Below are 27450 nucleotides of genomic sequence, written 5' to 3'. Positions count from 1 at the left end.
CCCATCCACCACCCATTCACCCCCACCACCCACCGGGCACCCACGCTATTGAACGGGATGTGGATGTGCGGCTCTCGCTCGCACCTTGCGGCGGAATCCGGAGCGGGCTGCTCTGGGATTCGCCGGGCGGATGACATAGCTCGACCATACCACCACCGATTCACCCACGCGCACGGGAGGCGCATGCGCAGCCACGCCCCCTGATGCAGGCCCACCAGGGGGCGCTGCATAATGTATCATCTGTTGCTCCACTGGGGGGCACGCTTATTGGCAGCCTTCTCCGACTTGCCACGCCCCGTCCAAGGCCCGGAATGGAATGTCATTGAATTGTAGATGAAGAATTTCATTGCACTGCGTTGGAGTTTAAGCCACCCACGCCACATGGCCCACTTGTGGGTGGCTAGCTGGGGGGAAAAAGAAGGTGTTTCTGCTTGGGGCGTTGACAGGTGAGTGCACCTTTTGTTGCCAGCCCCATGTACCCACCAGCAGGCAGTGCTCTGTTCTTTCACTCCCCCCGGCATCATCATGGTCAGCGTTGTTCAGACATTTTAAGAACCAAAGGATTCTTTTTGTGGTTTTGAAAATTTAATGTAGCTCCCCTCTTGCATTTCAAGTGAGTTTCCAAAATGGCGCCAGCTTCTGGCCAAAAAAATGAGGGAAATCAGTGGAATTAAACCAGGGCTTCAAAGACGTAAAATTTAATACAGTATGCTAAGAAAAATTTAAAATATGCTTAATAATGTGTAATTGTCTTTAAAGTGAAATTTTAGATACTATTTTACTTACAATTTAATAAATATTTTAAGTGGAAAAACAAAGCCGAAAATTACATCAAGTTTTTTACTTTTCCAGAGTGACACCATTTTTGATTCCAAAAATGTTATATAATTAGTTAAAATACAAGAGTTTTTCGCAAATATTTTCATAGGTTCTGCAGTTACCTCATGCTATATTCATAGTTTTTAAATCGGTAGTAACTCTAAAGCTATCCTTTGATATCCAACCCTGCCTTCAATTGCAGCTGAATGCAATTAATTAAGGAAACGGTCTACAAAAATCTAATTAAATTGTTGCGTCGCGACGCCATCGGAAAACAGCCTCGTGCGCTGCAGCAGAGTGAAAAACAATTCCCACTAATAAACTGAAATTAAATTACAAACTTGTATACTCCGTCGCACAACCGACTGCACAAGTGCCTTTCCAGCCCAATAAAGAAGGAGAGAACTCTGAGAAAAAAACGTAAATGGCTTATTAAGTTTTGAGCCTGACCAAGGAGATCTGTTGTGGCAACGAGGTCAACAAGTTTCAGTTTGCGGCTTTTCCTGGCCCCCGGCTAATTGTCAGCTTCTCAGGAGGTGGGAGCTCATTAGCATAGCTCCATGGCCTTTGTGAATCCATCCGCCTGCTCCTGACACTCGTCCAAGGAAATGTTCTTAACGAGAGCGCCAAGCAGTTAGCACTCATTTGCATGGAGATTTTCACGGTCTAATTGCCCAGGTGGTTGTCGGCTCGTCCAAGTGTCGGATTACACACGTAACAATTCGGAGCAATCCCCCCATCCCCCTCGAAATGCCAGCCCATCCCCTTCGTAGCCTGCAGTCTCTAAGGAGGGTGGATTCACGAGTTTGCTTGGTTGGTTGGTTGGTTGGTTGACTTGCGGTCGACGGTGTCTGTTTACGCAGCGAGGGTTGGGTAATGGGCTCTTAATTAGCCTCATATGATTTTTGAACATGGATTTGCGATTTGTGGAGTTATGCACTGAAAGTTAAAACTGCAACCACAAAATGCACTGATAACAAGAATTATTTTTAATAGGAGTAGAGATTAGGGATATTATTCTATTATTTTTGATATTTATTACAGTAATTTCATATGTACTGTATTTTTTCCGAGTGTGCAATCATTTTCAGCTTCATTGAATGCGAATAACAAACGTAAATAAATCGATCTTATCTACCTACTAAGCAGATAATGCTGAAACGGATACATATAGTTCACCAGCGATCGATTCCCAGATTAACCTCTGCATAGACTTCCACTTCGCCCCTCCAAACGCCATCTGTTTTCACGACGAACCTGAGTTTATAGAAGCCATTTAACGCAGGAGCTTTGGATATCATGTCATCATTCAGAATCATTTGGCTTACTATTATGTCATGCTGCAAATGAAATCATTTATGCGAAAAAATCTAATTACGTTCTGGGTATAGGGAACGTATGATTTAAATTGCTAAAGTTTTTAATTCCTTCGTAAACTAAGTCGGCGAATGGATAGCGTTTTCGGTGTTTGAGAAAATGGCAAACATCTAAAGTGGCATTAAAGAGGAAAGGCCTGTAGCCGCTGAATCTTCGGAACATGGTTAGCACGCACTAGAAATGATTGTTTAACTAAAAATATACGATCGGAATAAGTTAATGAGCCAACATACCGTCGTAGATTTAATGGGCAGCTTGTGAACCTGGGCATGTAGATTAAGACCCACAATGCCGCGCCCCAGGACCTTCAGTTCACAGAGTTTGAGTTCGCAAAAGGACCTTTCGTAGCATGTACACTTGACATTTGTAAACTTGAATAGAGCATTTGAATCACTGAGTAACACAATAATGACCACATATGACCACAGTCTGATGCCATTTGTTTCTTTCTCATCGCTGGCCATCACTTAACAGTTCATTGAGTTGAATGACGAGTTTTGAGGTTTGTCACGCTTTATCGGATTTGCGGATATAGTGATTATATCCGTAACTAGTAGAGAACAAGGGTATACCTACTAGATTCTAATGTAAGAGTAGAAAGGTGAATTTATTATTAAAGAAACGGTATGCCGGGTATTTGATAGTCGATACACAGGCTTTGCCTTAATGGTTGCAATTAGATTGCACAGATATACCTGAAAATAAATATACCCTATCTGCATATCTGTGTACCTTTAACGATCGTATCCCAGGTTAACCTCTACGTGAACTTCAACTTCGCCCCTCCAATTGCCATCTGTTTTTAGGACAAACATTAGTTTGTAAAAACCACTCGGCACGGGCACTCTAACGATCATATTGTCATTTAGTACCATTCGGTGCACAATTATGTCATGCTGAAAAGTATACAAAATTTATAAAACCATTAGGGCATACTAGAAGTATTATAAAATTGCGGGTTATACTACCAACATTGAACGGGCAGGAGTGATTGACGTTGGTAAAGTTTCTTATGCTGTCGTATACTAAATCAAAAAATGGATAGCGTTTTCGATTTTTGAGAAAACTGCAAATGTCAACGGTAACATTGTAAAGGAACGGCCTGTATCCATTGAACCTTCGGTATAGGGATAGAATGCACTGAAAAAATAAAAGTAAAAATCAATCAAGTTGCCTATCTCGATATAGTCGTCTTATAATATCCAGCTTGCTTCAATTTATCCACTTCCTGCTATAGAAAGCCATCTTTTGGGAAATATTTTATTTAGATATCCTTTAAGCTGAGAAACTACGAACAGTCAGAATGTACCTTTTTAGAAAGTATTGCAACATCGATGCAGGCAGGGTTATAATGATAGCTGATAGGTTTGGACATGCAAATAAAGACCAACGATGCCGCGACCCACTACCTTCAGTTCACAACGCTTCAGTTCGCAAAAGGACTTCTCATAGCACGTACACTTGATGTTTTTAAACTTAAATAATGCGTTTGAATCGCTGAGTAGTGAAACGATGACCACATATGACCACACTCTGATCGGATTGGATTCTAGCCTCATTGTTGGCCAACAGTTAACAGCTCATTGCGTTGCATTGAACATTTTCAGGTTTTTTCATTTTCAGGTTGTCGAGGCACATGATTAAATGGGTGCGCCTCATTAAATTTAATAATTTATAAAAGTAAATGAATATACCTTATCTGCATGATAAGTATTATCAATCCTTAAACAAATGCCAACCTGCGCTGCGTTTAAATCAAAGTGTTGAAAGTAGTTAAAGTGCAAAACAGTCGATTGAAAGCGCATTTTGCTTAATAAGGAACTCATAAGGAACAGCTCAAACAACTAAATTTTCTATACAGCGATTGAAAGGCACTCTGGAAAAACATTAAGGACTTCCTGCAGGCAACGCAAAGGACAAAACGCTATTGACAAACCATGCAACTGCCCATTTTCCGGGCTCCCAACCAGGGGATTGGGATTTGAGCCGCCTTGTCGGAGACGTTGATGACCTTTAGGGAAAGACGAGGCCAAGACCCAAAGTCCTGGCCAACAAAAGGAGTCCTGCACCGAGGGCAGGCTTTAATTAGAGTGGCATGAAAGTATGCCCGAGGGCCGTGGCTCGATGCGATTCTTATGCAAATGCTTTTAATTACAAAACTGTGAAACTGAATTACGCAACATTGCGTTATTTAAGTGAATTATTTTGAGGCAGGTTCGTGTGTTTAATTGCCCAACTCAACGCCTTTTTAATTGCCAGAAAATGGGCGCAGGTTGATTTTTAATTTTTCTTTTGGAAATGCACTTTGCCATGGACTGAAAATCGATTCGGATTGATTCATCTACTGGAAATTTGTCTGGCCAACAGCTAAGTAGCCCCAATTTCGATGACCTTAAGAAATTTCCACGCCAAATGCCAGTTACTTTTGAATAAACTGTGTGTGTGTGTGCTATTGACCTCACCCAGTTGCCAAATCCAAATTGAAAACCATCCCTCAACACAAAAAAAGCAGAAAAATGAAAAGCTAATAGAAAATGTTTATAGATAAAAAGGCGACAAATTGAATTTGCAAAGGTCACACATAAGTGCGACACTCGATATCAGGCATTGGCACTTCACGTGAGTGCCTCCCCCTGAAATTTTCCCCAACTTACTTGCTACTTGCAGGAATTTTGCCTCCGCCGCCTGGCGAGATTGAAATTTTGATTTCCATTTGCCCTGGCCGTATAATAGATAGCTATATGCACATTATTTTTGCCAAATTGAATTCGCAAAGTGATTTGATTGTGCGTTAAGAAAGGCATTGCCCATCGGAGGGTGTGTGACCCATGTCAGGCCACCCCTTTCCTGATCCAAAATAAGTCCATGGAAAATAATACGTGCTGAAAACCGCAGGACGGATTTTAATTAAGGGAGCCACGGATATTTCAAGCTCCATTAAAATATCACATTACCATCGGGTTTTAACACGTTTATGTTGGAAAGGGTTTTATTGGCTTACGGTTTCAGTGTTTTTTTTTTTATCAAATCTATGGCACAGTTACGTGTATGATATGCACATTGATTGGCCATTGAGCATATTGTTTTTCTATTAATTACGGCTAAATTGCGCATATGGCTTCGAAAAGCGGCGAAAACCGCAAGAATCCCGCGGGAAATCCAAAGAAACCCCCCGAAGAAGAGCACTCACGCAAGTCTCTTCGGTTCGGGGATAATCACCATAATCGGCCATGCACTTGGACGGTGCTTTAAGTGATTTTCAATATGTTCCCTGCTCCGCAGCGCGCAGCCCATGACGCACAATGGAAAGACCTGGGAAGGTGGCGGAAATGTGGAGGAAATGTGGCGGAAAATGCGGAAAAACGAGGGCAAGGCGACAGCAATCCGCTTACAATGCAGACGGGGGGGGAGTGAGCAAAACAGAACGGAACAGAACGGAACAGAACAGAATACAATAGACATACACAAATCCTGTAATTACATATCCTTTGTTGTGGGCAAACATTTATTCGGCGGCACTTGGAATTCGGACATCGGTGGTCACCTGCAGGGCAAAGACTTTCTCCGCCGTTGCCTCAATCACCTCCACGAAGAACTTGTAGATGCCATTCTGCAGAACCTGCGGATAGATGTCCTTCACACTCACATTCTTCAGCGAGTAGTTGCCCACCCGCACTGGACAGGCAATAATGTCGCTCAGCTGCATATCCGTTTGCAGAAAGTACTTCATCATGGGATTCTTACTGAACTCCGCAAAGAAGCCACACAGATCCAGATCGCGCATTTGGAGCAGAGTTGCGAAATTCGTTCTGCCCGTCGCTCTCACTCGAATCTTTATGTTGAAGGTCAGGAAGTTGCTGCCCATTTCCTCTCGAAGCGACACACATATCGTAAACTTGGTGCGAGTTTCGTCGATGTATGTCAAAGCCTTCATATAGCGAGAGTCCCCAAATATGTTGATGTGGTGGATGCGAAGTATTGGCTTCTAGAAAGCACAGTAGCTATAGATTGCAAGTTTAGATGTGCACACAGTACATGAACTTCATCCTCGACGTCGTCATCCCACAGGGATTTTTGAGTAGTTGCATTGCCATTTACTATATAAAATAGCGGAAAAAATAACGACAGCCGAACGAAGTTCATACCGCAATGAGAAAGATCGTATGCTGGCGATCACCAAATGGTCATGAGCCATTAACCAGTTTCAATTAATGTGACATTTATTAAATGGGCCCATTCACCAACCATCTGATATGTTAACCCAAGAATGCCGCAGTTTCTAAAACTTAAATTAAGCTGCAAATTTTTGGGTTCACATTTGCTATTTGTAGTAAAAATAACTTAATTTGTATATGTAAAAATCGTTTGTACAGTTTATTTTTTATTTACTACACTTTGGCGTTCAAAGATGTTTACAAATGCAAATCATTTACCCAACACCGTATTGTATTTAAATTTGTATACCTTTAGACAGAGTTTTAAAAGTAGCCACCATCATGTTAGGCATCATTGTTCAAACATTGTAAAGCTTTGCCTCGAAATTTACAGTCCAGTTCCTTGTCTACGATATAAACCTCCGAAGTGACTTGAAGGGCAAATACTTTCGCAATCTCTCCGATTTCCTCGACTATTTCCGCGAAGAACCTGTAGGTGCCATTCTGCACCCCATCTGGTTGGATATTTTCGGCTATTCCGGAGTTTAGGAGCGAGTAATTTCCCACTCGCACTGGACACACAATAATGTCTTGCCAATTGAGGTTCTTTTTGAATATCATTTGCATCATCGGATTCGAGTTGTATTCGTTGAGAAATTCGCAAAAGTTTAACCGTCGCATTTCGAAAAGTTGCACAAAGACATTACTTCCTTCCGGTTTTACGCGCACCTTAATGTTCATGATGAGGTGGTTACTTCCCAACTCATGGATGAACTGGACATAGAGATCGAAGTGGGAACGATCTTCGTGGATAATTATTTTGGTCTTCATGTAATTGGACTCCCCGAAAACATGTATTTGCCTAATAACTGCCACTGCTTTCTAAAATTTAAGATAGGGCTTGATTTAGTAATCTTATTAATCAAATTATCAATCATATGATCACCTTTGGACTGGAGCTGAATTCCATGTAGAAGGAACTCGGATCCCCGACCACTTCGATGGCCAGTCGAATCAGAACGAAAGCCGAAACCCAACCGAATCGACTGAATTTCATTTCACAATAAACTTTGGATCCCTTCATAGCTCTTTCACACGATGACTGGACAACCAAATGTTAAAAAGAGCTTCGATTTAATTTTGAACTATTTGGCTAATTGTTATCAATGATGGGATCGCTTCGAATGGCTAATCCCAGGTACAACTGCACCGAAACACGTGTGTACATAGTTCGCAGTGCTTAGGCCTGTTTGGCCTCAAAAAGTAATGGCAACTGTTTGATTTTTAATTAACCCATTTATTTGACGAAATTCCTGATAAAAAGTAAAATAATGGCCACAGCTTCAGCATGGATCACTCTCATACAAATCATTTAGTTCACTGGATCTTAGTACGTTACTGTCCAGATTGATAGATCTGGATAGGACTTTACTTCAATGTAAAAGGCAAAGTCCGTTCTTGGGAGGAAGTCAAGCCATGTGCTTGGATCATTGACTCCGGTAATGAAATTGCGCATACAAATAATTAAAGATTCCGGACCATCTACTCGAAACTTCAGCAACATCTGAGCACGGCGCTCAGCTTTCGAATTTGGTAAAATAACGTATTTGTAGGCTGACCCTTCGAAAAACCTCTCACCGGCCTTTTTTGTTTTGGTCTTTTCATAAAAGAGCAGCTCGGCAAGAAGGGCCACAAATGAGATGCGTCTGTTGGACTGCGCAACATTGCAGTTGGTCTGCTCCTCAATGAGATTGATGGAGGTGTTGGGCAGTGAAACCATCAGGCTCATGTGCAAGAAACTCCAAATAGCTCCATTCAGAATTTCCACGCGTTGAAATTGCCGCACAAGACCTAAAACTGTCATTAAATAATGTAATCGTCTAAGTTTAAGTCGTTCCATCGAATTGAATTGGTGGAAAGGCAGCTCCTTGCGGCGCAGGAAATGAACAACAAATTGGCTCAGATGATCAGCTGTGTGGAAATACTCGAATTTCTTATCCTGAAAGTTCAGCAGACAGAGAGTGAAGTCAGACTCGGTATCTTCCTCGGGGAAATAACTGCAAGTTGAGCGCAGGATCTGCAGCATGATCCTTATATTCCGATTGAGGGCACTCTCCGCAGGACGTTCCCGATGGGCCACCTCATAGCTCCTGTGCCGGTGCATTATGTATGAAGTGCTAAACTGTCGCAATTCTTCGGACACTTCGCGTATCAATTTATGACGCTTAAAGTCCAAATGCGTCATGACCATCTCCAGTATCTCAACCGGCAAGTTCAGCAATTGAATAGGCTTACTTTCTTTAGCATCCGCCATTTGTTTGTCGGTGGATTTTCCAACATACAAGCATGTGATAAAAAAATGAAAATATCGTATTAGGACAGTGAATGCTATGGATATGAACTTGTCGTTTTTTAATACTACAAATGATTGTTATCCAAAAAGGATACTGTATCAATGATTAAATTCAGTAATTCATTTGTGGGTTAATGTATGTATTAACTGACCTTAGAGCGAGTGTTTGGCCACTTTGCAGTTCCCAGCCATATGTCACCACCTAGTCAACGTCTCAATTAGCTAACCGTCGGATATGTGCTCCCATCAGGGCTTGTTCATTAGACGCCATCAGCGGCAGGAAGCTCCAAAGTGTTGAAAAGCCAATTAGCTTTGAGCGCCGGAAGGAAGCCATAGGAGCTGTGCGTGTAAATGGTGGCTAACTGGAGCTCTTGCAAGTTTAAAGTCTTGTGAATGGAGTTGGCAATGCATTGTAAGCCGCAGCCACTCCAACCACCTGCCCCCCACCTGACAGCCACAAGCCACAGGCCACCCACCCTTAGGATCTTCCCACACCGGAGCTGCGTAATTTTCTGCGTCATTTAATTAAGCCGATTCATGGCGCCCTCGAGGGCGGTGGGCCACGTCCGGCTAAGCCGACGTAGTCCGTCCCACAAGACGAACCTCCCACACGCCCACACGGTCACACGCCCACATGTGCCCGGGTAATTAGCTCAGCCGTTCATTTCGATTATTTATAATATTTTCCCCTAATTATTTATTCATAACTGCTAATAGTGTTTGTCCAGCTTAAGTGCCGACTGCTTAAGCGCTATTAATTGACATCAGTCGATGTGCAGTGCCCAAAAAACATTGATACAATGTGTTGTAGCCTTATCTATAAATCATCTTCATCACAGATCCAGGACGCTCTAGGCTGCCGAGTTGGGCTTCTTCACCCGAGTGTCGGCCAGGAAGCAGGAGACCACGCGATTCTCGTCATCGGAGTCCAGCAGGCGCACCTCCAGCCGAGTGGGCACCTCCGGCTGGTTGGTGGTCACGGGCAGGAGCAGCTGGTAGGTCACATCCTCGCCAGCATCCAGGGGACAGTAGGCGCCGTGGAGCAGATTGCTGCACACATTGCCACGGGAGGCGTCTAGGTCATAGGGTATGGTCACTCCCAGCGAGGTCAGATGCACTTCGGCTAATAGCTTCTTCATGGTATTGCGAGCTATTGCAAAGAAAAGCAGAATATTTACATATAGCACCAAGGTGATTACAAAAACTGTTTAAAACTTAATTTCTTAAAAGCCAATTTAAAATGATTTTTATATTATATCTAAAGAAGTAATAGTATATTGATGCTAAACCAATCATTGAATTAAGTTTTGATTTATATAAAATGTTATTTATTCTGGATCTGTCTATCAGCAATTGACATTGCATCAAAAAATGCAAAAAATTTGAAAAAAATTTAATTTTTTTTTGACAACACAGTTTGATTACGAACTCAACGAGGTATGACATTCCATATTCGGACCAATATTTCGAAAGTTCTGATCAAAATACTGATATTTATAGTTGCCAAAACCAAAAAAACGATTTTCGGCAAAATTTCAATATTTACGATCGGTATTTTCGGTATAACACGGATAAAAATGGTCAGAAAGTAAAAAGAATTACATATTTTTGCTTACAACCGACTTATAACACACTATGCATTCTACTTACTGGCAACAAATTGGATGTCGATCTTGGCCTCGGTGCCCTTCCACAACTCACAGGGCAGGGCGTCGCAATCGTCGATTTGCACCATCAGAGGCTGGGGATAGCTGCTGTCGGCACCTATAGTATTTATTTACAAGAAATTACTTAACGATATTAAGCGGTTTCGTAGACCGGACTCACATTGCCTAATTGGCGTGCTGGCTGCAACCAAAGTCCACATAATGGAAAGCACTAGGCACAAGGAGAACTTCTTGAAGCTGGACATTTTGCTCGAGTGTTTGGTTGCTGTTGTTTGCTCTGCGAGTACTAATGGTTTTGTATTCCGCATTCACTAATCGCCTCGGTATTTATACCTGAAATGGTCAAGTTGGTGCTCCTGCACTTGCCATTAATCTAATCGTTTTTGGGCTTTAAACATTTGCACCAAAATTACGTTGGATTTTTGTGATTATATGGCGTCTTAATCGCCCGTGCAGGAATCCTAGGAACATGTCTACCTAACAATTTGCACTAATCTTTATGCGTTGAACAAATAAGGGAAAAAAATTAAATGGAAGAAACCAATTCTTATAGATTTCCAATGAATTAATTTCATCAATAAGCCCAAACTACTTTATTATTTCGATCAGTATCGATACCTTCAAAACACTTAAATGCTATCAGCAATGGCGAAAACTACTTTAGTTTGATTAAATTATTCTAATGAATCGATTCGAGATAGAAACGGGTTGCAGACGTGATTGCTTTCCAGGTTCCCCAAAACCCTATATGATTCATATGCGTTCAAAGGAGCCACAAAATTGGCTGACATATTTTGGTTGTCCGTACATTTGAACCCAGTTAAGTGCAGGCTCTGCTAATTTTGGCCCAGATAAGATGGCCAGTAAGAAAGCACACCTGTTGTGCTCTCGGCCATTTCAGGTACATTTGTACGCAGACCAGTGGCAACAATAAAACTAGAAAGCGATTGAGTGGAGCACACCCGACAACCGAGATTACTAGATTACCAGATTACCAGATTGCGACATTATCCACGCATTGCATACTTTCAGGCCATCGGACTATATGCTATATATATACGTATATATAGAACAACCCTCCGCCGATCGGCATTAACATCAATTTATATGCATAGCCAATTTGTAGCAAGTTTTACACAATTTCTTACACCCACTTGACTCGTTGAGGGCGAAAACAGCAGCTGCCGTCAAGGGTTGCCCAAATTTCATCAATATTTCCTGATTTTGTTCGCAAATTCAACTGTTTTATATGCAAATTAGCTAAGCGATTTTTCGCCCCCGCCAGCAATTGATTTTAAAATGTTTACGTTCCTTCGTAAATGAGTAAATAATTGCCGCGATGTTTTGGGTTCGGAATGAGAACTTGAGCATTCAATTGCCCGAAACGTTTGTTTAATTTGCATTTTTATAATTAATGTACGCGTTAATGAAATTTTAATGCATTGCTAGTGGAATTTCAGGGTGGATTTGCATATATGGGCATAAACTGAATTTTAAATCATATTCATTTAAAAGTTAAGTTTTCTTAACGTTTAGTTATTTGGTGCCTCAGAAAACTATTTGCATATTTGCACATTTAACAATCATGTCAAGCCAATCCACCTGCAAAGCAAAATAATTTACAGTTCCTGGGAAAACCACTAGGCATTTTCCGAGGAATTCCAACTCGTACTGGGTATCCATCACTGGCAAAGGAAATTACTGGTGAAAAGTCATGCACTAAAATTATGCAATTCAGGGCTTCCAGCTAACATTTTAATTATACGCAAGTTGGCCAGAAATTGAGAGCGAGTGGCACATATTTATGCAAATTAAGCAAACTTCTTTTCGCTTGAAGTGGGCACATTTCTCAGCTGAAATTGCGTTGCCAGGCGAGCGAAAGGACGAAGGAGCAGAAGGACCAGAAGGAGCGGAAGGGACATGGTCCTAAATGCCAACACTTTGGGGGGAAAATCGCTGAACAGCTGAACAGCTCAACAGCCGAACTTGTTGCAACGCATGTTCCTTCCGATTTCGGAAAACATGAATTTCGCATTCACTTAATTACAGTGGCAAAAGCGCAGAGCAGTCTGTTCAGAGGGGGCTGAGCAATTAATTAGCATCCCTGGCCGCGTTTGACATGCTGCAAAAATTTAATAAAATACATTTTTCGCATGACGACATATGCAAATTGCCATTGGCAAATGAGTCTCCGCCAGTGCGGCCATATCAAAGGGTGCAGCAGGGCGAGAAATGCTTACCATGTCACCACCCCCAACATTTTCCAGGTGGAAAGTGTGGAAAGTGCGTGAAATTGTCTCAAGGCCAGTTGGTCACCTGGTTGACCATAAGCAATCATAGGTTTTTTCCTCGTTAAAGAAATACAGCTGAATGCACTTGGCTTGTTGGAAACACAACCTTTTCTTTAGGGGTTGCTGTGACCAATGCTGTCAAATAGCCTCATTTACAGAAAAACGTTTTTTAAAGGTATTCAAAAAATATTTCAGCTTCATATAGGTATATATTATACTACTGGCTTCGACTGCATTTTTAATTGTTTTTAAGTTTGCCTTTTATAGTGGTACAAGAATTTTAAAATTAAATTGGCAGCACTGGCTTTGACCCCATTGGCAGCACCTGTTGAGGGGTAAAAAGGACACGGGTTCATGGGCAATTGGGCGTGAGTGGCCTTTTGGGAAATTCCTTTATTAATTGACAGCACACGGCTGCTCCAAAAATGTAATGAAAAATTAACAACACGAAAATCAAATTGCCGCCTAATTGAGACACAATGGCCGCGCCAGTTTGTCAGCTTGTTGTTCGGTATTGAATTACGTGCAAACAAATATCAAATTGAAATAGAATAGACATCCGGATGACGGGCAATGTGGGAGTTCGCAGGGGGAAAGGCCACAGGATTGGCGTGACAAATTGTTTGGCTTTGGCGCTGGCATTTAATGTCTGGCTTGATTTGACAAATTAATTGAGTTACCTCTGCAGCGGGCTTTTCTGGGCGGGGCTAGTGGTAACCAGTAAGCAGTCCATTCAAAAATGAAAGCTCAGTGAAACCCATGTGGGCAAGTCAAAGAGTGTTGCCTACTTTTCGTCTCAAAATAATCAATAATCAATGTCTTTAGCCCCACACACACAGCCATTATTTATATAAATGGGCACATCAAAGATAAGCTGAACATCCGTGAAATACATTTGGGAATATGCAAAAATGGAGATTCCCCAAAAGTGCAAACGGAAGTCGAGGCAAGTGGAAATGTTTGCCTGCGAAAGTATTCGAGTATCAGATTTTCCGTCCCAGATAATTGCATTAGATGCCACCGAAAATAGAATCCAGGAATCAGTGAATCAGTGTATCAGGATGAAGGACTCAGGGTTTAGGACTTAGGACTCCAGTTGAAGCTAATCAAATATTGCGGTTCCCTAAGATCCATTTCGGGTTATGTGTCGGGGATATTTGTTGTCGTGCCGGATTTTCCATTGCTTTGACATATTAAATAATGTCACAACAATTACATGTGAGGAGCAACGACAGTTCCTGGGTACAAAAATGAAAAAAAATACAAATACAGGGGAAGGGTGGCAAGTTCAAAAGCATTTCGAGAAAATCTCATGCTGCGCTGCGACTGTCCACATGGCAAGTCACCACCAACCATGCGAAATGTTGCAAAATATCGGCGAGGGTGGATCGGGAAATGGTGAAGTAGTACAATGTTTGCGCTAAAGTGCCGAGTCCACAGAACTGCAAGAGCCACCCTCGCGTTATTTTACCTTTGGAAAATTCGCCAACATTTGAGTTCCGGGTATGTGAATGGAGTTGCGGAGGGGGAATTATCTTTTGCAGCTTACTTGCGTCCGTTTCCTTTATACTCGCACATTTTCCTGCCCCGCAGAAGTTCCATTGTCAGTGGCTTTGGCCGAGGCACAAATGTCTGTGGGTTTTCCATTGCCATCAGAGGCTTAGTGGCCTGCCTGCGGAGTGCTCAGGGATTTATTTTGGCCCTGCCTTTGTGCCAGGCGATGTCCCATGAACTCAGCTCGGCGATGAAGTGATAAAATTCTGCAAACCGTTTTCAAAATTTTCCGATCCATTCGCAGGGGCCAGTGATTGCAGACGTAATGCTGTGAATTGATTGGGAAAATCTTGATTTGATTAGGCATAGACGGACTATTTAGTTATGAAGTAATTGATACACACTTAATTTAAGGGTACCCTTTAATTCAAATGCTAAATTCCATATGAGTTGTGTAGCAGGAACCTTTTCAGCCAAAATAAAAAAGAACCGACCACGATTAGATAGTCCAAATCCGATCGTACAAATCCGAGATACAGCTCGGTTCTGGCTATAAAAACGATGTGCGCACCGTTGGCCGAAAGCAATTCGCATTGAGAAACATGCAGGTTAAGGTGTTGGTTCTGATCTCCCTGGGATTACTGTCGCTGGCCGCCGGTCAGCAGGAGCATCCGGCGACGTCTGTGAAGAAATGTAAGTACATTTTGCGGCACAAACATCATAGTACCCATAATACAAGAGCACTATCCCACGCTAATTAGGTTCCGGAAGTAAACCCTTTCCGCTGGAAGTGCGTGTCCACAACTGCGTTACTCCACCCTGCCTGATTGTGAAGGGAACGACCCAGAAGTTCGAGATCGATTTCGCCGTGGACAAGTACATCACCCAGCTGACGACCCTGGTGAAGGCCACCACCCTCGGAATCATTACGGTGCCCTATGAACTGCCTGCGGATGTGGCTGCCGTCTGCCCGAATCTCCAGTACGGCGCCTATTGCCCGCTGTATCCCACCGAGGATGTATCCTATCTGTTCTCGTTTCCCATCGGGGAGTATCCCGAGATCGGCGTGAAGATCGAGATCTATCTGGTGGATCAGGACGATGAGATTGCCACGTGCTTCGTGTGCGATATTAAGGTGGTCAAGGGCAATGGCGGCAATACGCTCTATGAGCTGGACTATCTCAACTGAAGTTGGACCTAGTTAATTCATCAATTGGTTTAAATTACTGTGATATACAATACGTTATTTTTCCAAAATCCATCGCTGAGCTACGCAGCGATGTCTCATGAATATTTAATAAAATTTTAAAAGCTTTACCCCCACATATGAGGGTTGTTTCCCTAAGTACAACGAAAATACACTTTGTAGTCTGGCACTTAAAGACTCGTTTTACAATGCTTTCCATTGGTTAATGGCGCTATCTGCACGCGTCGCTATCTGCACATCAAGGTGTAAAACTCGAGTGGGCGAAAAGCTATAATCGAATCAAATATTAATTCGCAAATCTTACGCCTGATTACCCCAGCACACCTGGTCACGTCCAATCGGAAGGAGATGGAGGGAAATGTACCCGGTTATCAAAGAACATTTTTAAAAACCTGGCAACTTAACTATCAGATTTATTTTCAATGTTCGTAGACACTGTACAAAATGTAGTCACCTTTAAATGGGCTTGAAAAGTTTGAAAACGTATGGGAATAATAGGCAATTTACTTTCAACACTATATTTAATAATTAAAACTTAAAATAACACAACTCTTCTAATTATGATTTAATCTGGTATTACTCACATTAACAGTTTTATATTTACACGCGGAATTTCTTCGAGTGTACAGTTGCACCCAGCAAGACGTTTATCGCCTTATCATGCAGGAGTACCCAACTTTTGGCCATATGGTCAATGTAATCTACGGCGGTCAATAAATGATTATCACGACGATTTTATTAGCAGTTGAGCCACTGAATCAGTTTAAATAAATTGCTGGACTTTCGGTGCAAAACGCAACGTCACAGATGACTGTATATAAATAAATACCCCTGGATATCTAATCGGCGTGCCCAGAAATGGGATAATCTGCGGCCTGATTGTGCGCTGGGTACACTGGAATCCGTGACGTAGTCAAGGTAAACAAATGGTCTTATCGTTGCAAGAGTTTTGTGGTTTATTAATGGGCAAACAAGTGGAAATATTCAGTCGGCCGAAACGGCTGGAGTTGCGTACATCGTCGGATTATTGGGCGTTCGTCCAGTCCAACAGAAATCCGTCCATCTGTGCTGCAGTGGCTCCCTTACGGATTTTACAGCTCACCACGAAGCAGGTGATCGGCTCGTTTTGGGCATCGTTCAATGTGACAGTGACGTCCGCCGTGATTTCCGGGAACGAGGGCTCCACATAGAAGTTAAACTCGTACGTGACATCCTCGTCCTTGTCGATGGGACAGATGGCACCGTACAGGAGATTGCGGCACACATCGGACACTTCCTCGGGCAGGGCATATGGCAGATTCATGCCCATCACCCTGGCCGTTGTGGTGGCCGTGATGCTCTTGATATTATTGTTATCTGCAAGAGATCGAGATGTGAATCAAGTGGACAAGGATATGGATGCCGCAACTTACTGCCCAGGAAGTGCACCTCCATTACAGCAATGCTTCCTTTGTACACAATGCACGGCGGTTCCTCGCAATCCTTAATCTTCACATCCAGTGGAAACGGCTTGTTTTTGCCTGAAAGGAAAAAATGTTTTCATATAATCAAAAAGTGAGCTGAAAAGTAGGCTATGATTTGCTGTAACAGAGATTAGCTGTTTGCTGATAAGCCATATCAGCCTGGTCAACAGATACACGTTAGGACTTTAAATTTCTCTCAAACGTATTTTTGGCAATAGTTTTCGAGTCAGTCTGCGAAATGAATCATCGTCATGGAATTATCCACTTAAACAGACTGGGCTATTTAAAGCCTGAATACAACATTTGAGGTGTTTCCAAGATTATTGAAGAAATTCGAGCTACTTACACTGCTGAACAGTGGTGGCACTGACCGTGGCCAGAATTAGAGCCAAAGTTACAACGATTCGCAACATTTTTCTGGACGGAAACTCCTTTAATCCTACGGCTGAAGAATGGAAAGTTTATTAGGTACGCGCGCACGCAGATGACAATCGTGAGTGGAATCAATGGGGCTGGTGGAGAACCTTAAATAGCCCCAGTCTTCGAACGATGACCAACGCCTTGAGAGAGCAGTTTATCAAAATCGGCGGCTATTGCCATTGATACGGGGCCGCCACGCAGGTGTTACAAAAGAAAACCACTGTGGTCTGCAGGTGTTGCGCTCTGACGAAGAGCAAACAACGCCGATTCGAATCAGTAAATAACGTAAATTTGGCTGATAAGTCGGGAGAGGCTGAACTACAATGTTGCCGGCTATACCTAGTAAACAAAGCAGCAAAAGGGTGAATATGTAAACAAGACAGAATATTGCCTCGAAAGGTTAATCAACATATAATTTAAAGTTTGGTCGCGCAATCAAATTTAAACAAGCCGGCGATTAATACGCTATCGATCGTGATTGAAGACTTCGTGTCATCGAAGTCTGCACATCTCTAACTGGGACCGTTCAAAACATAAAATGTAAACAAAAGCCATTAAACCACAAACTGACCAAAATCAGATAATGGAAGGTAAGGAAGAAGATGTCGTGTGCCTTCTGCGTCAAAAGTATCCTGGTCTGGAAGCAGAGCTTCAGCCCAGTGGAGCTTGCATCATCAGAGGAGTTTTGAAGAGTGAGGTAAGTGGTCCGTATTTCAATACTTCCCGCCAAACTAATGATAGTTTTATAATTAAGGATACCTGGAGTCGCCTTAAGCTCTATCTGCCCCACCACCCAGCTCTTAATGGCTTGCAGCTCTACGTCCAGGAAAGCTTGGAGTTCAAGCTATACACATCGGCTAATCTGAAGTTACAGGATGAATGGCTGCTGGAAGATTTGCTGGACAATTTGCCAAAAGTTCTTCCTGCCAAAGAAGCCCTAACACTGCCAAAGGAACTATGTGGGGAGGGGAACATATACTCCGATATCCTGGCCTTGTACAAGTCCAACGAGTATAGCCTGCAAGTGAATGAGGCCTGCTCCATGATTCGTTTCAGCGAGTTCACCGACTTCGAGCAGCATTATTTGGAGCTGAAAGTCCCGTCTCTTCACTTGCATGATCACAGTTTGCCAGATTGCGTAATGCTGGGTGAAATGCTGACCAAGAGTGCTGGAAACCTAGAGGAGGTCCTTAACCTTTTCCGCAAGCTTCTGGAAGATCTGCGTCCCTTCTACGACAACTTTATGGACATCGACGAGCTTTGTCATGTGCTGCAACCATCGCCCATCAGCAGCAAACACAAGACGCGGCTGTTCCCTCTCAAGGATCGTGTCTATTTGAAGCTAACCATCGCGGATCCCTTTGCTTGCATTGCGTCCATGTCGCTGAAGATCATAGGGCCCACGGAAGAGGTCGCCCGCCTGCGTCACGTGCTCAGCGATGGTCTGAGTAATTGGGACCCTGAAATGAACATTCACAAGAACCTACTGCGCATGTTCGACTTGTGCTACTTTCCCATGCCAGACTGGTCTGATGGCTCCAAGCTGAATGAAGAGGACAACGAGGAGCTGCGCTGTAACATTTGCTTTTCCTATCGCCTGGATGGGGGCGAGGTGCCCCTTGTCTCCTGTGACAATGCCAAATGTGTGCTCAAGTGCCATGCCGCCTGTTTGGAGGAGTGGTTTAAGACTCTGATGGATGGCAAGACCTTTCTGGAGGTCTCCTTCGGGCAGTGTCCCTTCTGCAAGGCGGTAATGTTGCCTATTACGTTTTCTATTGCAAATGTACAACTACTTAACCTTTTTCAGAAGCTGTCCACCTCATTTGCTGCACTGTTAAATGATTGAAACTGGCAACCACAAATATTAAACGCAATTATTTAAAAGTAACTTATTACAGAGAAGTTTTAATTTCAAAGAATCTTAAATATCAATTAGGTTAAATTTACTCAACTAACGAACATATATGCATACATATGTAGATCAATCTTTCGGTTTACATCCACGCCATCAAACGCCGTGGGTTTTTGCTAAATGTAGTTGTGAAACGAATTAAACAGGTCCCACCTGATGGACCGCATCATTCCCCTGACGACGACAGCAGCAGAGTTGACATCTGAGCAATCGCTTCACAACGCGCCAGCCTCATTCCATCTCATTGGAGATTAGCCGCAGCATGTTGCGCACCACATAGGTGCTTCCATTGAAGGGCGTGTTCTCGCTGGCCTTTCCAATACGCACGCTGGAGCCGGCCAAGCCGAAGAACACCCTGGGTGTTAGGTTTGGCTGTACGGCCTTGAACTCCCAACCGACGTGCTGGGCGCAAAACTTGCACAGAATGATGTGCCACTGGTAGCCGGGAAACCAGCTAAACTTGGTAGACGGCTCGCCGCTGTAGCCGATGGCATGGGACATTACCCGGTACACAGTGTTTGTCTCGTGGATGTAGCCATCTGTAAAATATTTAATGTTTGAGTCAATTCATTGCTTGATAATCCACATTGGGCATGTCATTAAACTTGCCTGCATTGCAGTACTGAGTCTGCACACCGTGTTTGGACATGGCAAAGAGATCTGCGCAGTGGGCCAAGCTGCTATTGCAATATCGGCAAAAGAACAGCGACTCGTCCTTGAACGTGCTTTTGATCAATTGGAGGCGAGTGTTAACCGAGTCGGTGAGGAAGGTAAGACGCATCATCTTCTCGGTCAGGTGAAGGTTACGCACCAACCAGAAGGACAACTGAATGGGGCATTTTGGCATTGTGTCTATCTTTTGGGACTCTAGCCTCTGGCGTGCGCGCTCCACAATTGAAGCGAACGAATACTCTTGGCATGCATCAGATGGCCAGGTGGTGGTGCTGAGCTGGAACCTGCGATACTTGTCGCGCATCGAGGGGATATCCCGAAATCTGGCCATCGAGCCCATCTCAACAGATTGGAGGGGTTCGGGCAGAAAGTACTCGGGCAATATTTTGACTTTGCTGAAGCATTTGCTAGTTGGATTGCGAGCAATGTACTGCGGTGATCTGAATATATTTGGGATTATACTTGCACAATTGAAAGTGATCCGAAGTGCCAACACTTACCCTTGTATATCTTCACAGTTGATGACAATGCGCTGCAGTGCTCGTGATTTGTAGAACACCAACCCTCGGCCGCTTTCGCCCCTTTCGTAGATCTGGCACGTGACCCCATACAACTTGAGTGGGTTGTCCTCCGGCGGCTGCATCAGCGGAAAGCCCACGCCGAAGATCAGGCCGTCCAGACCGGGCATATCCTCGTCAAACATTCGTCCGTCGATCATGAAGGGAAGCACCTCGCCGGGGAAAAGGATATGCTGGTGCAGGAAGATGAGCATGTGATGGACGCTGCCGACCTCCAAGTAGTCCACTCCGGGCACGCGACTCAAATGGTTGCCAAAGTATGAATGTTCCGCTGGCAGATTGGTGTCAAAGCCAATATCGATTGGCGGTCGGGGCGGCTGCTGTGGTGGTGGATCATTGGGCTGCTCGGCATCGGCAGCCTCAGCCTCCTGGCTCGTTTCCTCGCTTGTGCGACTGCGTCGTCGCTCCTGGCTGAAGACTATGCTACGCACACGCTGTAGGAAGTTGTCCCGATTGAGCAAAGCAGCGATGCCGCCATCTCGGTTGCGGGCCTGCGAGACCATCATGTCCACGGCAGAGCGCAGTCGGTTCTGGGGAATCATCCAGCGGGGTAGAAGCTCTAGATCGGAGTCATCTTAAATGAAAATGCAGCTTAAGTGGGAATCTGCAGCACAGCGGTAGTAAGCCAACTAACCCTCACTTCCTGGAGTCTCCAACGACATGTCACTGCTGGGATGACTGCCCTCGCTGGCCGTGTCGTCCTGCAAAACGTCCTCTACCATGGCCTCCGGAGCATTCCCTCCCTCACCATCGATTGCCAGTGGATCTTGGAACGCCTCTTCTGCCGGCGGTGACTGCTCGTCTTGCGTTGCATTGTTCCAAGCCTGCTCGATTGCGTCCACTTGTCGATCCTGGGGCCCCTGTGCCTGTGGCTGGACCTCCAATTGCACATCTTCATCCTGTCCTTGCACGGAATTGATTTCTGCGCAGTTTCAATAAGTGAAAATGTTATTCGAAACAATTGGCGAGTGCATATATGGTGCCACATTTACCTGAGGTCTCCTCGTCGTCCATTTGAGCCGTACGGAGTGTGTGGGTGCTTCGTTTCGCAAGTGAATTATATATTTATATTTACTATTTATTTTGACAAAGGAAAATAAGAGATGGGTGTGTTTCGATAGTCAGCGATTTAATAATTGGACGACCAGTGTTAACAATGGCGAAAATTTGAAAATGTTCGGTGGTTGGGCGCAAAATTATATTTTTAATATGTATATGCCGTGCTGTATAAGTAATTACTTGAATTTTAATTTTCATTCCTAAAACACTTAGTAATTTAATATTTCAAAAGTCATGAAACGACAATAAAACTATACATTATTGCTTGACAGCCTACACTTGTGTTCAGCTATTAAATTAAATAATAATCATATCCCCATTTTCTTGGCCTTCGTTCACTTATGCAAATTTATATAATCAGACAATTATCTCCAAGTCATCGATAAACATAGCTGAGCCTCGATCTTTGAGCACCACTAGCAAAAGCGGATGTAATCGGAAGCTGGAAAGAGCGGATCTGAATAGTCGGGAGCCGATCTTCGTTGCGGTTGGAAGTTCGCGGATGTAAAAAGTGAAACCGAAAAAGTCGCGCTGCGTTATCTTCCAAAGGCCTTCGGCATCGTCGATTTTGCATACCTATCTCATACCCGTTAATCAAAACAGAGCGAGAGAGAGAGAGCCAACAATCGAACAATGATAAATTCCCGATTTTTGCTGATCGCCGTGCTCATTGCACTTATTGGGAAAGTGGCACGCGCCCAAATCGCCTTCGTTGAGGATCAAGACATTGATAAGAAGAAGGCCAACCTTGCGGTAAGCTGCAGCCAGAAACCATTCAAGTTTGTGATAAGAAATGCCAAAATGGAAGGGAAAACAGCCGGAACTGGCTGCTCAAAACTGCTTTCAAGCTTCATATTTGTTTTTATCTTAAATTCAAAACATATATACTCGTACTATTATATAAATTTCATGCAAGTGTATTTGTTTTCCACTATCGTTCAAGCTTACTCTCATTTACATTTCGGACTTTACAAAACCACATCAAGTACTGAGAAATATGCTTTGCAATTTTAAAAAATGTGTACAAATTGATCAGGTTAAATTCCCAACTAAGCATTTAAAATGAGTTACAAAATATAGAGACTGTTTCAGCAGTGTATGGAAGACGCTTTGGCAATAATCAATCAGATACATGCCTCACACCTCTGCGCATTCTCCTCTTCCCCAGGGTCGCAAGCCACTGTATTCGCCAGCCCGATGCCCCAAGCACCAGCTTCTTTATCCGGGGGACCAGCAGAAGCAGAACGACTGGGTCTGCGACTGCGCGCCAGGTGAGCGGCCATAATGGAGCTACCATGACGATGACATAATAATCTGGGTACGGGTACTTCCCCTTCGACAGCCACACTCTATTACCCAGAGACCGATGCCTGCTATCCGGCCTACCGGCAGGGACCATGTGAGCCGGGCCAGATCCTGGTGCTCTACAAGGAGCGGATCATCCCGGAGTGCGTGCGGAATCCGTGTAGCGAGGACGGACACTTTATGATACGCGACACTTGCTATGAGTTCGGCAACACCAAGAAGGAAGAGAACCCGTGTCCCTACCAGGAGGCCACCTTTGTGCTTGGCGTGAATCCCAGCAACCTGATGGTGGACTGTGTGAAGCTGTCCGTTCAACTGCAGACGCGTATCTCGGACACGGAGGAGGCTCCGCCGGAATACTACGTCGATGTGGCCGAGAAGTGCGCCCGCGGCAGTCGCTTGCTGGCTCAGGGAAAGTGTCCTTAATGAATTCTAACATGACGTTACAAATTAAGTGCTTAAATGTAGTGTGTTCTGTTCGGTGCTGTAAATCCCAGTGGAGAATAACGAATATGTTTAATTTTTATAACAGAGACAATATAATTACATTCCTTTAAAGACCAGTTTTCAAAATGAAGACAATCCTTTATTTTTTCTTTAGAAACGAAATTCTATTACAACTACGAACTGGCTTTCCTGCGTGTTTTGGCGGAAGTGCTGGCGGGTTCAGGGCTTTCTTCTTCGAGCATTTCATCTGCTTCCGCATCATCCTCTTCTGGCAACGTGACGCCATCCTCTAGGTTGGGCTCATCATTGGCAGTCTCCAGCTTGAGCAGCGCATTTTCCAGCGAGGCGAGAAAAGAGCTCTCGCCGTACTCCGGCCACTGACGAAACTGACTAAATAGCGTCAGCATTTGACTGGGCAAGAGATCTCCAAACTGTGTGTAGATGTTAATGCCGGGATAGTAGTTGCTGGTGCTCATTGTGGTACTCTGGCAAGAGTACTGTGGTAGTTTCTTGGGCAATTCATCTGGATATATGGGCTTCACGGACTCGGAGGACTGCGGATTGATGATAAGCCGAGGTCCACAGCCGGGAACCCATTTCCTGCAGAAATAATGTAATGAATTAAAAATCCTGCAGGTTTGTTTGCGTTACCTACTCTAGATTGGGTATTATTCTGTTTCGTCGGCTCACATAGTTTTGCTTGATGAAGAACCAGAGAGCGGGTAGATCCTGAGACTGGCATAGCTCATGGAGATTGCGTCGCGGAGTGAATTTCACCAAGTATAAGTACTCCGGATTGATGGACTGCACCTTGCCCAACTTGCTGCTCTTGGTGGGGCTATAGACCGTCTGCTGTGGCAGAAAATCCTCGCGCGGCACCTTGGCTATGAACTGGTGCTCAAACAGAATCTGGAACAGTACGCTGGTCGATCGGTAAATGAGGTAGCCAATTTCGTTGTTGCAGGTGAGGTGCTAAGACGGATATATGTTGGATATAAACGATTTTTTGGGATGAGTAAGCTTCTTTACTATGTATATGGGTGGCGGCATGGCGAGGATCATCTCACAGCGTCCGAGATTGAAAAGGCTGGTCTGAAAAATGAGGGAGTTGATCAAGTGCTTGAAGAACGGATACGAGCCCACGGCGCCGAAGACCAGCATGTTTATGTCTATAAGAAAAAATTAGGTTAAAGGAAAAATTAAACAGCCAATATGAGCTTACCATCAGTATAGGCTTTCTGGGGCACATCACTCAGGAGATCCGCCACCCTGGAGCCACCGTCCATTTTGTCCATGTACACCAGCTTCCACAGGCTCACAAAGTCTCCTTGCCGCACCTTCACACGTTCCGGATAGAGCGCGTGTAGCTCCTGGATTTTGGGCATAAAGTAATCCATGGTCTCGAGCAGGATTATGCGTCGGAACTGGGATTCCCTGTCCAACAGATGTCGGGTAAAGAAGCCAGCACCGGAATTGAGTTCCATCACCGTATCGCAGCCGGAGCTCTGGAAATGGGGCTCCAGATACTGGCTAATCCTTGCGGCAGCCTCGGCATTTGCAATGTACATGTGAGTGGGAGCCTTATGCTTTCGGTTGAGCAGTTTCTCGGGAAACTCGCCGCTGTAGCGTGCCACCAGCTGCTTCCTGGCCTTGGTGCTGTATTTGGCCCGGGCCAGGGACCAACTGCATCGCAGGGGCAGCATTTCGTAAGATTTTTAACAAATTGAAACTGAAGTCAACTTTTCGTTTGTTTACAAGCAACAGCTGTGTATTGTTAACAACACTAGCCGGTAACAGGCCAATCAGCTGTTGCAGAACCCAATAAGCCAATGAGCTATCGATAACATCGCGAACAGCTGATTCGAAAACAAATAACAGCTGGCCATGCTTTTATAATTTTTTGGTTTTACTCGATTGCACGTGCATTTTTAGCAACATAAATAAAACTTAGCTTGATTTTGGCATGGGTCAGGTGGTTTCCATGGTTGCCCGCCGGGCCAATCGCTTCAATGTCGAGAACCGCGCCCATCGCGTCCTGGAGCGCGAGAAGCCCACACCGGCACCCAAATTTGACTCGAATTTGAGAGACATGGAACGCACCCTGGAATGTAGGTTAAACTAAACCTTCTTCGCAAGTCATGCTTGATTTCCCTCATTGCAGTGGATCCCAAGTTTGTGGACAAGCTCAATATGAAGGACTCCAGCTTGGACGGACGATTGAAAGACGTTTATGTAACCTCGCAGGATCGATTTGTGGGTTAATACTTAGGCAGGCAGTTTCGATCAATACTTATTTGGGATCTGCATATATGTTCCCCAGATCAAGCGAGTGCAGGAGCGCCAGGCAGCTGAGGCGGCAGCGGACCAAGTGGAACAGCGACGTCTGCCCCTGGAACGCAAAACGCCGGATGATTTCGAGTACGGATATCAGGAGCCGAACCGCATCAGCCCCGGTCATTGCACACTGCGCCAGGCGCTTAAGTTCATCAATGACCACCAGTTGGATCCGGAATCCTTCCCAGCCAAGAAGATAGCCCATGAATACAAGCTCAAGGAGCCTCTAGTTGGTAAGAAAAACATAAACTTTGCTCACAGAATAGCCCAGACTAACTTTATTTCTTTTAGAAAACATACTGCACTACTTTAAAACCTTTAATATGTACATACCCGACCAGAAGTACAAGGACACGATGCTTACTCAAGCCACGCAGCCCCTTCTGCGGGTTAAATCGAGCTCGGAGGGTAATCCGTAAATAAATCACTCTTGTTTGTTTTAAACCTACGCTTTATTGTACAAAATGGTGATCAAACAATGGCATTGGGCGGGCAGTAGTATATGTTTAGTGACTTGTCTTCGGAGGCAGATGCGACCTTGTCGTTTCCGGGGCTATATCGCACGCCCCACACCTGATCTGTGTGCTCGGCGAATGTGTGTAGGCACTTGCGCTCCGAGGTATCCCATATTTTCACGCTGTTATCACTGGATGAGCTGGCAAAGTGCTTGCCGTCCTCGGAGAAGGACACGCACAGCACCCACGAGGCGTGCCCGGAAAGGGTGCCCACAACGTCCGAGTGCGTGCTAAAACAAATAGATTGTAATGTCCATAAATGTCTTAGATGTAAACCACTTACACATCATAAAGCTTCATGTGGCCATCATCCGAGGCAGTGAGCAGCATCTGCGAGTTTGGCGAAAAGCACAGGCTGCGCACTGGCATCGCGTGTCCTTCCAATGTTTGAACCACCTTGCCCGCGGCCACATCGAAAATGGTGATGATACCATCGATGGCTCCACTGGCAATGTACTTGCCATCAGGACTCTAAAATAATATAGCTATAGGTCTCGGCAGATGGGTTATTTAGTAGATAAGCCTTACGTAGGCAATGCTAAGCGTGTATTTGCCGTTTTGGGCATCTAATGTCTGCTCTGCCTTTCCGGTTTCCACACTGTACATGGAGATTTTGCCGTCATTCAGTCCGGATATCACGTATTTGTTGCAGGGGGAAAATTTCACCGTCCAGAGATCAACGGGCCCAAAGGTCAGCAGGTGTTTCTTGTCGCCTGATCGCGCATCCCACAAACACATCGTGGAATCGAGAGAGCTGCTGGCAATGGCTAAAAGAAAGGTGGCAACATCAATTGTTGTCCATTTCTATATCTCAACAGCGCAAAATCTTTCATCTTACTCTGTCCATCGGAACTAACGGCCACAGAAACGACTCCCAGAGCATGTCCCTTCAGTTTGTGGCGCAACTTTAGCGTGTTGTCCTCCTGCAAGTCCCACACCTTTACCAAGTCGTCCAGGCCGCCAGTGACTATGAAATCCTTTGGGCGCGCCTCCTTCTTGTCGAAATCAAAGGGATTCTCCTCTTCTGGCTCCGTGCCCGCGTCATCCGGATCTGGGGCGGCAGTGTCGCGTCCCCAGGTGCACGCCCACAGCGGACTATCGTGCGCATTTTCCTCTTTATGAAGCAGTGAAAACTGGGCGCAACAATTGAGTTGTAAAAAGTTCACATTTAGCTAGATATCTACTTACCATTTTTAAATGCCGGAAAAGTGTTTATTTTTTGCGAACGAGCAATCAGAAAATGAGCGCTTATCGATAACAACGGTTAGACGATAGAATTATTAGTGTTGGAAAGAGCTTACAGTGGGCATTAACTGAATGTTGAACTTGTAAATAAATGAAATATTAAATATATTAAAAATACAAAATATTTAGATACATCAA

The 27450-nt window shown here is 44.3% G+C and overlaps 13 protein-coding genes and 1 pseudogene across 15 annotated transcripts; 4 read left to right on the top strand and 10 right to left on the bottom strand.

Annotated features, from left to right (window-relative positions):
* Positions 1–1994: 1994 nt before the first annotated feature.
* LOC120454013 lies at positions 1995–2660 on the bottom strand. The gene is made up of 3 exons (XM_039639003.1): positions 2430–2660; positions 2208–2370; positions 1995–2164 (listed from the first exon to the last, which is right to left on the bottom strand). The coding sequence occupies exons 1-3, from the start codon at positions 2658–2660 to the stop codon at positions 1995–1997; spliced, it is 564 nt and encodes a 187-aa protein (XP_039494937.1).
* Positions 2661–2930: 270 nt separating this feature from the next.
* LOC120453945 lies at positions 2931–3755 on the bottom strand (annotated as a pseudogene).
* A 1946-nt stretch (positions 3756–5701) lies between these two features.
* LOC120454211 lies at positions 5702–6339 on the bottom strand. Its single transcript, XM_039639307.1, has 2 exons — positions 6232–6339; positions 5702–6181 (listed from the first exon to the last, which is right to left on the bottom strand). The coding sequence occupies exons 1-2, from the start codon at positions 6337–6339 to the stop codon at positions 5702–5704; spliced, it is 588 nt and encodes a 195-aa protein (XP_039495241.1).
* A 356-nt stretch (positions 6340–6695) lies between these two features.
* Positions 6696–7407, bottom strand: LOC120454162. The gene is made up of 2 exons (XM_039639229.1): positions 7297–7407; positions 6696–7232 (listed from the first exon to the last, which is right to left on the bottom strand). The coding sequence occupies exons 1-2, from the start codon at positions 7405–7407 to the stop codon at positions 6696–6698; spliced, it is 648 nt and encodes a 215-aa protein (XP_039495163.1).
* Positions 7408–7737: 330 nt separating this feature from the next.
* Positions 7738–8664, bottom strand: LOC120453993. The gene has a single exon (XM_039638950.1). The coding sequence runs from the start codon at positions 8662–8664 to the stop codon at positions 7738–7740; it is 927 nt and encodes a 308-aa protein (XP_039494884.1).
* A 703-nt stretch (positions 8665–9367) lies between these two features.
* LOC120452109 lies at positions 9368–10656 on the bottom strand. Its single transcript, XM_039636187.1, has 3 exons — positions 10531–10656; positions 10354–10467; positions 9368–9853 (listed from the first exon to the last, which is right to left on the bottom strand). The coding sequence occupies exons 1-3, from the start codon at positions 10613–10615 to the stop codon at positions 9555–9557; spliced, it is 498 nt and encodes a 165-aa protein (XP_039492121.1). The 5' UTR covers positions 10616–10656; the 3' UTR covers positions 9368–9554.
* A 4037-nt stretch (positions 10657–14693) lies between these two features.
* Positions 14694–15512, top strand: LOC120451917. Its single transcript, XM_039635929.2, has 2 exons — positions 14694–14848; positions 14917–15512. Exons 1-2 carry the CDS (start codon positions 14758–14760, stop codon positions 15342–15344), a joined length of 519 nt encoding a protein of 172 aa, XP_039491863.1. The 5' UTR covers positions 14694–14757; the 3' UTR covers positions 15345–15512.
* A 782-nt stretch (positions 15513–16294) lies between these two features.
* Positions 16295–17311, bottom strand: LOC120454455 (mite group 2 allergen Lep d 2). The gene is made up of 3 exons (XM_039639767.1): positions 17172–17311; positions 16775–16882; positions 16295–16718 (listed from the first exon to the last, which is right to left on the bottom strand). Exons 1-3 carry the CDS (start codon positions 17236–17238, stop codon positions 16387–16389), a joined length of 507 nt encoding a protein of 168 aa, XP_039495701.1. The 5' UTR covers positions 17239–17311; the 3' UTR covers positions 16295–16386.
* A 162-nt stretch (positions 17312–17473) lies between these two features.
* Positions 17474–19133, top strand: LOC120454451. 2 transcript variants are annotated; one of them, XM_039639760.1, is made up of 4 exons: positions 17474–17615; positions 17668–17942; positions 18000–18995; positions 19053–19133. In XM_039639760.1, the coding sequence occupies exons 2-4, from the start codon at positions 17829–17831 to the stop codon at positions 19089–19091; spliced, it is 1149 nt and encodes a 382-aa protein (XP_039495694.1). In that variant the 5' UTR covers positions 17474–17615; positions 17668–17828; the 3' UTR covers positions 19092–19133. The 2 variants fall into 2 exon arrangements, with proteins under 2 accessions (XP_039495694.1, XP_039495695.1); XM_039639761.1 differs by having other exon boundaries at positions 17487–17607.
* On the bottom strand, positions 19123–21559 carry LOC120454449 (protein cereblon). Its single transcript, XM_039639758.1, has 5 exons — positions 21400–21559; positions 21042–21329; positions 20330–20981; positions 19767–20269; positions 19123–19696 (listed from the first exon to the last, which is right to left on the bottom strand). The coding sequence occupies exons 1-5, from the start codon at positions 21419–21421 to the stop codon at positions 19389–19391; spliced, it is 1773 nt and encodes a 590-aa protein (XP_039495692.1). The 5' UTR covers positions 21422–21559; the 3' UTR covers positions 19123–19388.
* Positions 21560–21912: 353 nt separating this feature from the next.
* Positions 21913–23348, top strand: LOC120454454. Of its 2 annotated transcripts, none has more exons than XM_039639765.2 (3): positions 21913–22219; positions 22635–22737; positions 22809–23348. In XM_039639765.2, the coding sequence occupies exons 1-3, from the start codon at positions 22100–22102 to the stop codon at positions 23195–23197; spliced, it is 612 nt and encodes a 203-aa protein (XP_039495699.1). In that variant the 5' UTR covers positions 21913–22099; the 3' UTR covers positions 23198–23348. The 2 variants fall into 2 exon arrangements, with proteins under 2 accessions (XP_039495699.1, XP_039495700.1); XM_039639766.2 differs by lacking the exon at positions 21913–22219 and adding an exon at positions 22366–22502.
* A 5-nt stretch (positions 23349–23353) lies between these two features.
* LOC120454450 (dimethyladenosine transferase 2, mitochondrial) lies at positions 23354–25023 on the bottom strand. The gene is made up of 4 exons (XM_039639759.2): positions 24441–25023; positions 24248–24387; positions 23874–24190; positions 23354–23818 (listed from the first exon to the last, which is right to left on the bottom strand). The coding sequence occupies exons 1-4, from the start codon at positions 24919–24921 to the stop codon at positions 23392–23394; spliced, it is 1365 nt and encodes a 454-aa protein (XP_039495693.1). The 5' UTR covers positions 24922–25023; the 3' UTR covers positions 23354–23391.
* A 53-nt stretch (positions 25024–25076) lies between these two features.
* LOC120454453 (protein NDUFAF4 homolog) lies at positions 25077–26000 on the top strand. Its single transcript, XM_039639763.2, has 4 exons — positions 25077–25326; positions 25380–25471; positions 25539–25785; positions 25844–26000. Exons 1-4 carry the CDS (start codon positions 25182–25184, stop codon positions 25969–25971), a joined length of 612 nt encoding a protein of 203 aa, XP_039495697.1. The 5' UTR covers positions 25077–25181; the 3' UTR covers positions 25972–26000.
* On the bottom strand, positions 25986–27392 carry LOC120454452 (WD repeat-containing protein 61). Its single transcript, XM_039639762.1, has 5 exons — positions 27256–27392; positions 26906–27200; positions 26596–26834; positions 26351–26538; positions 25986–26297 (listed from the first exon to the last, which is right to left on the bottom strand). The coding sequence occupies exons 1-5, from the start codon at positions 27256–27258 to the stop codon at positions 26024–26026; spliced, it is 999 nt and encodes a 332-aa protein (XP_039495696.1). The 5' UTR covers positions 27259–27392; the 3' UTR covers positions 25986–26023.
* Between the last annotated feature and the right edge of the window lie 58 nt (positions 27393–27450).

Source organism: Drosophila santomea, chromosome 3R (assembly GCF_016746245.2).
Source record: "Drosophila santomea strain STO CAGO 1482 chromosome 3R, Prin_Dsan_1.1, whole genome shotgun sequence".
NCBI lineage: Eukaryota > Metazoa > Arthropoda > Insecta > Diptera > Drosophilidae > Drosophila > Drosophila santomea.
The sequence above is the reverse complement of the archived record's forward strand: the minus strand, read 5'-3'. Positions and strand labels throughout refer to the sequence as shown.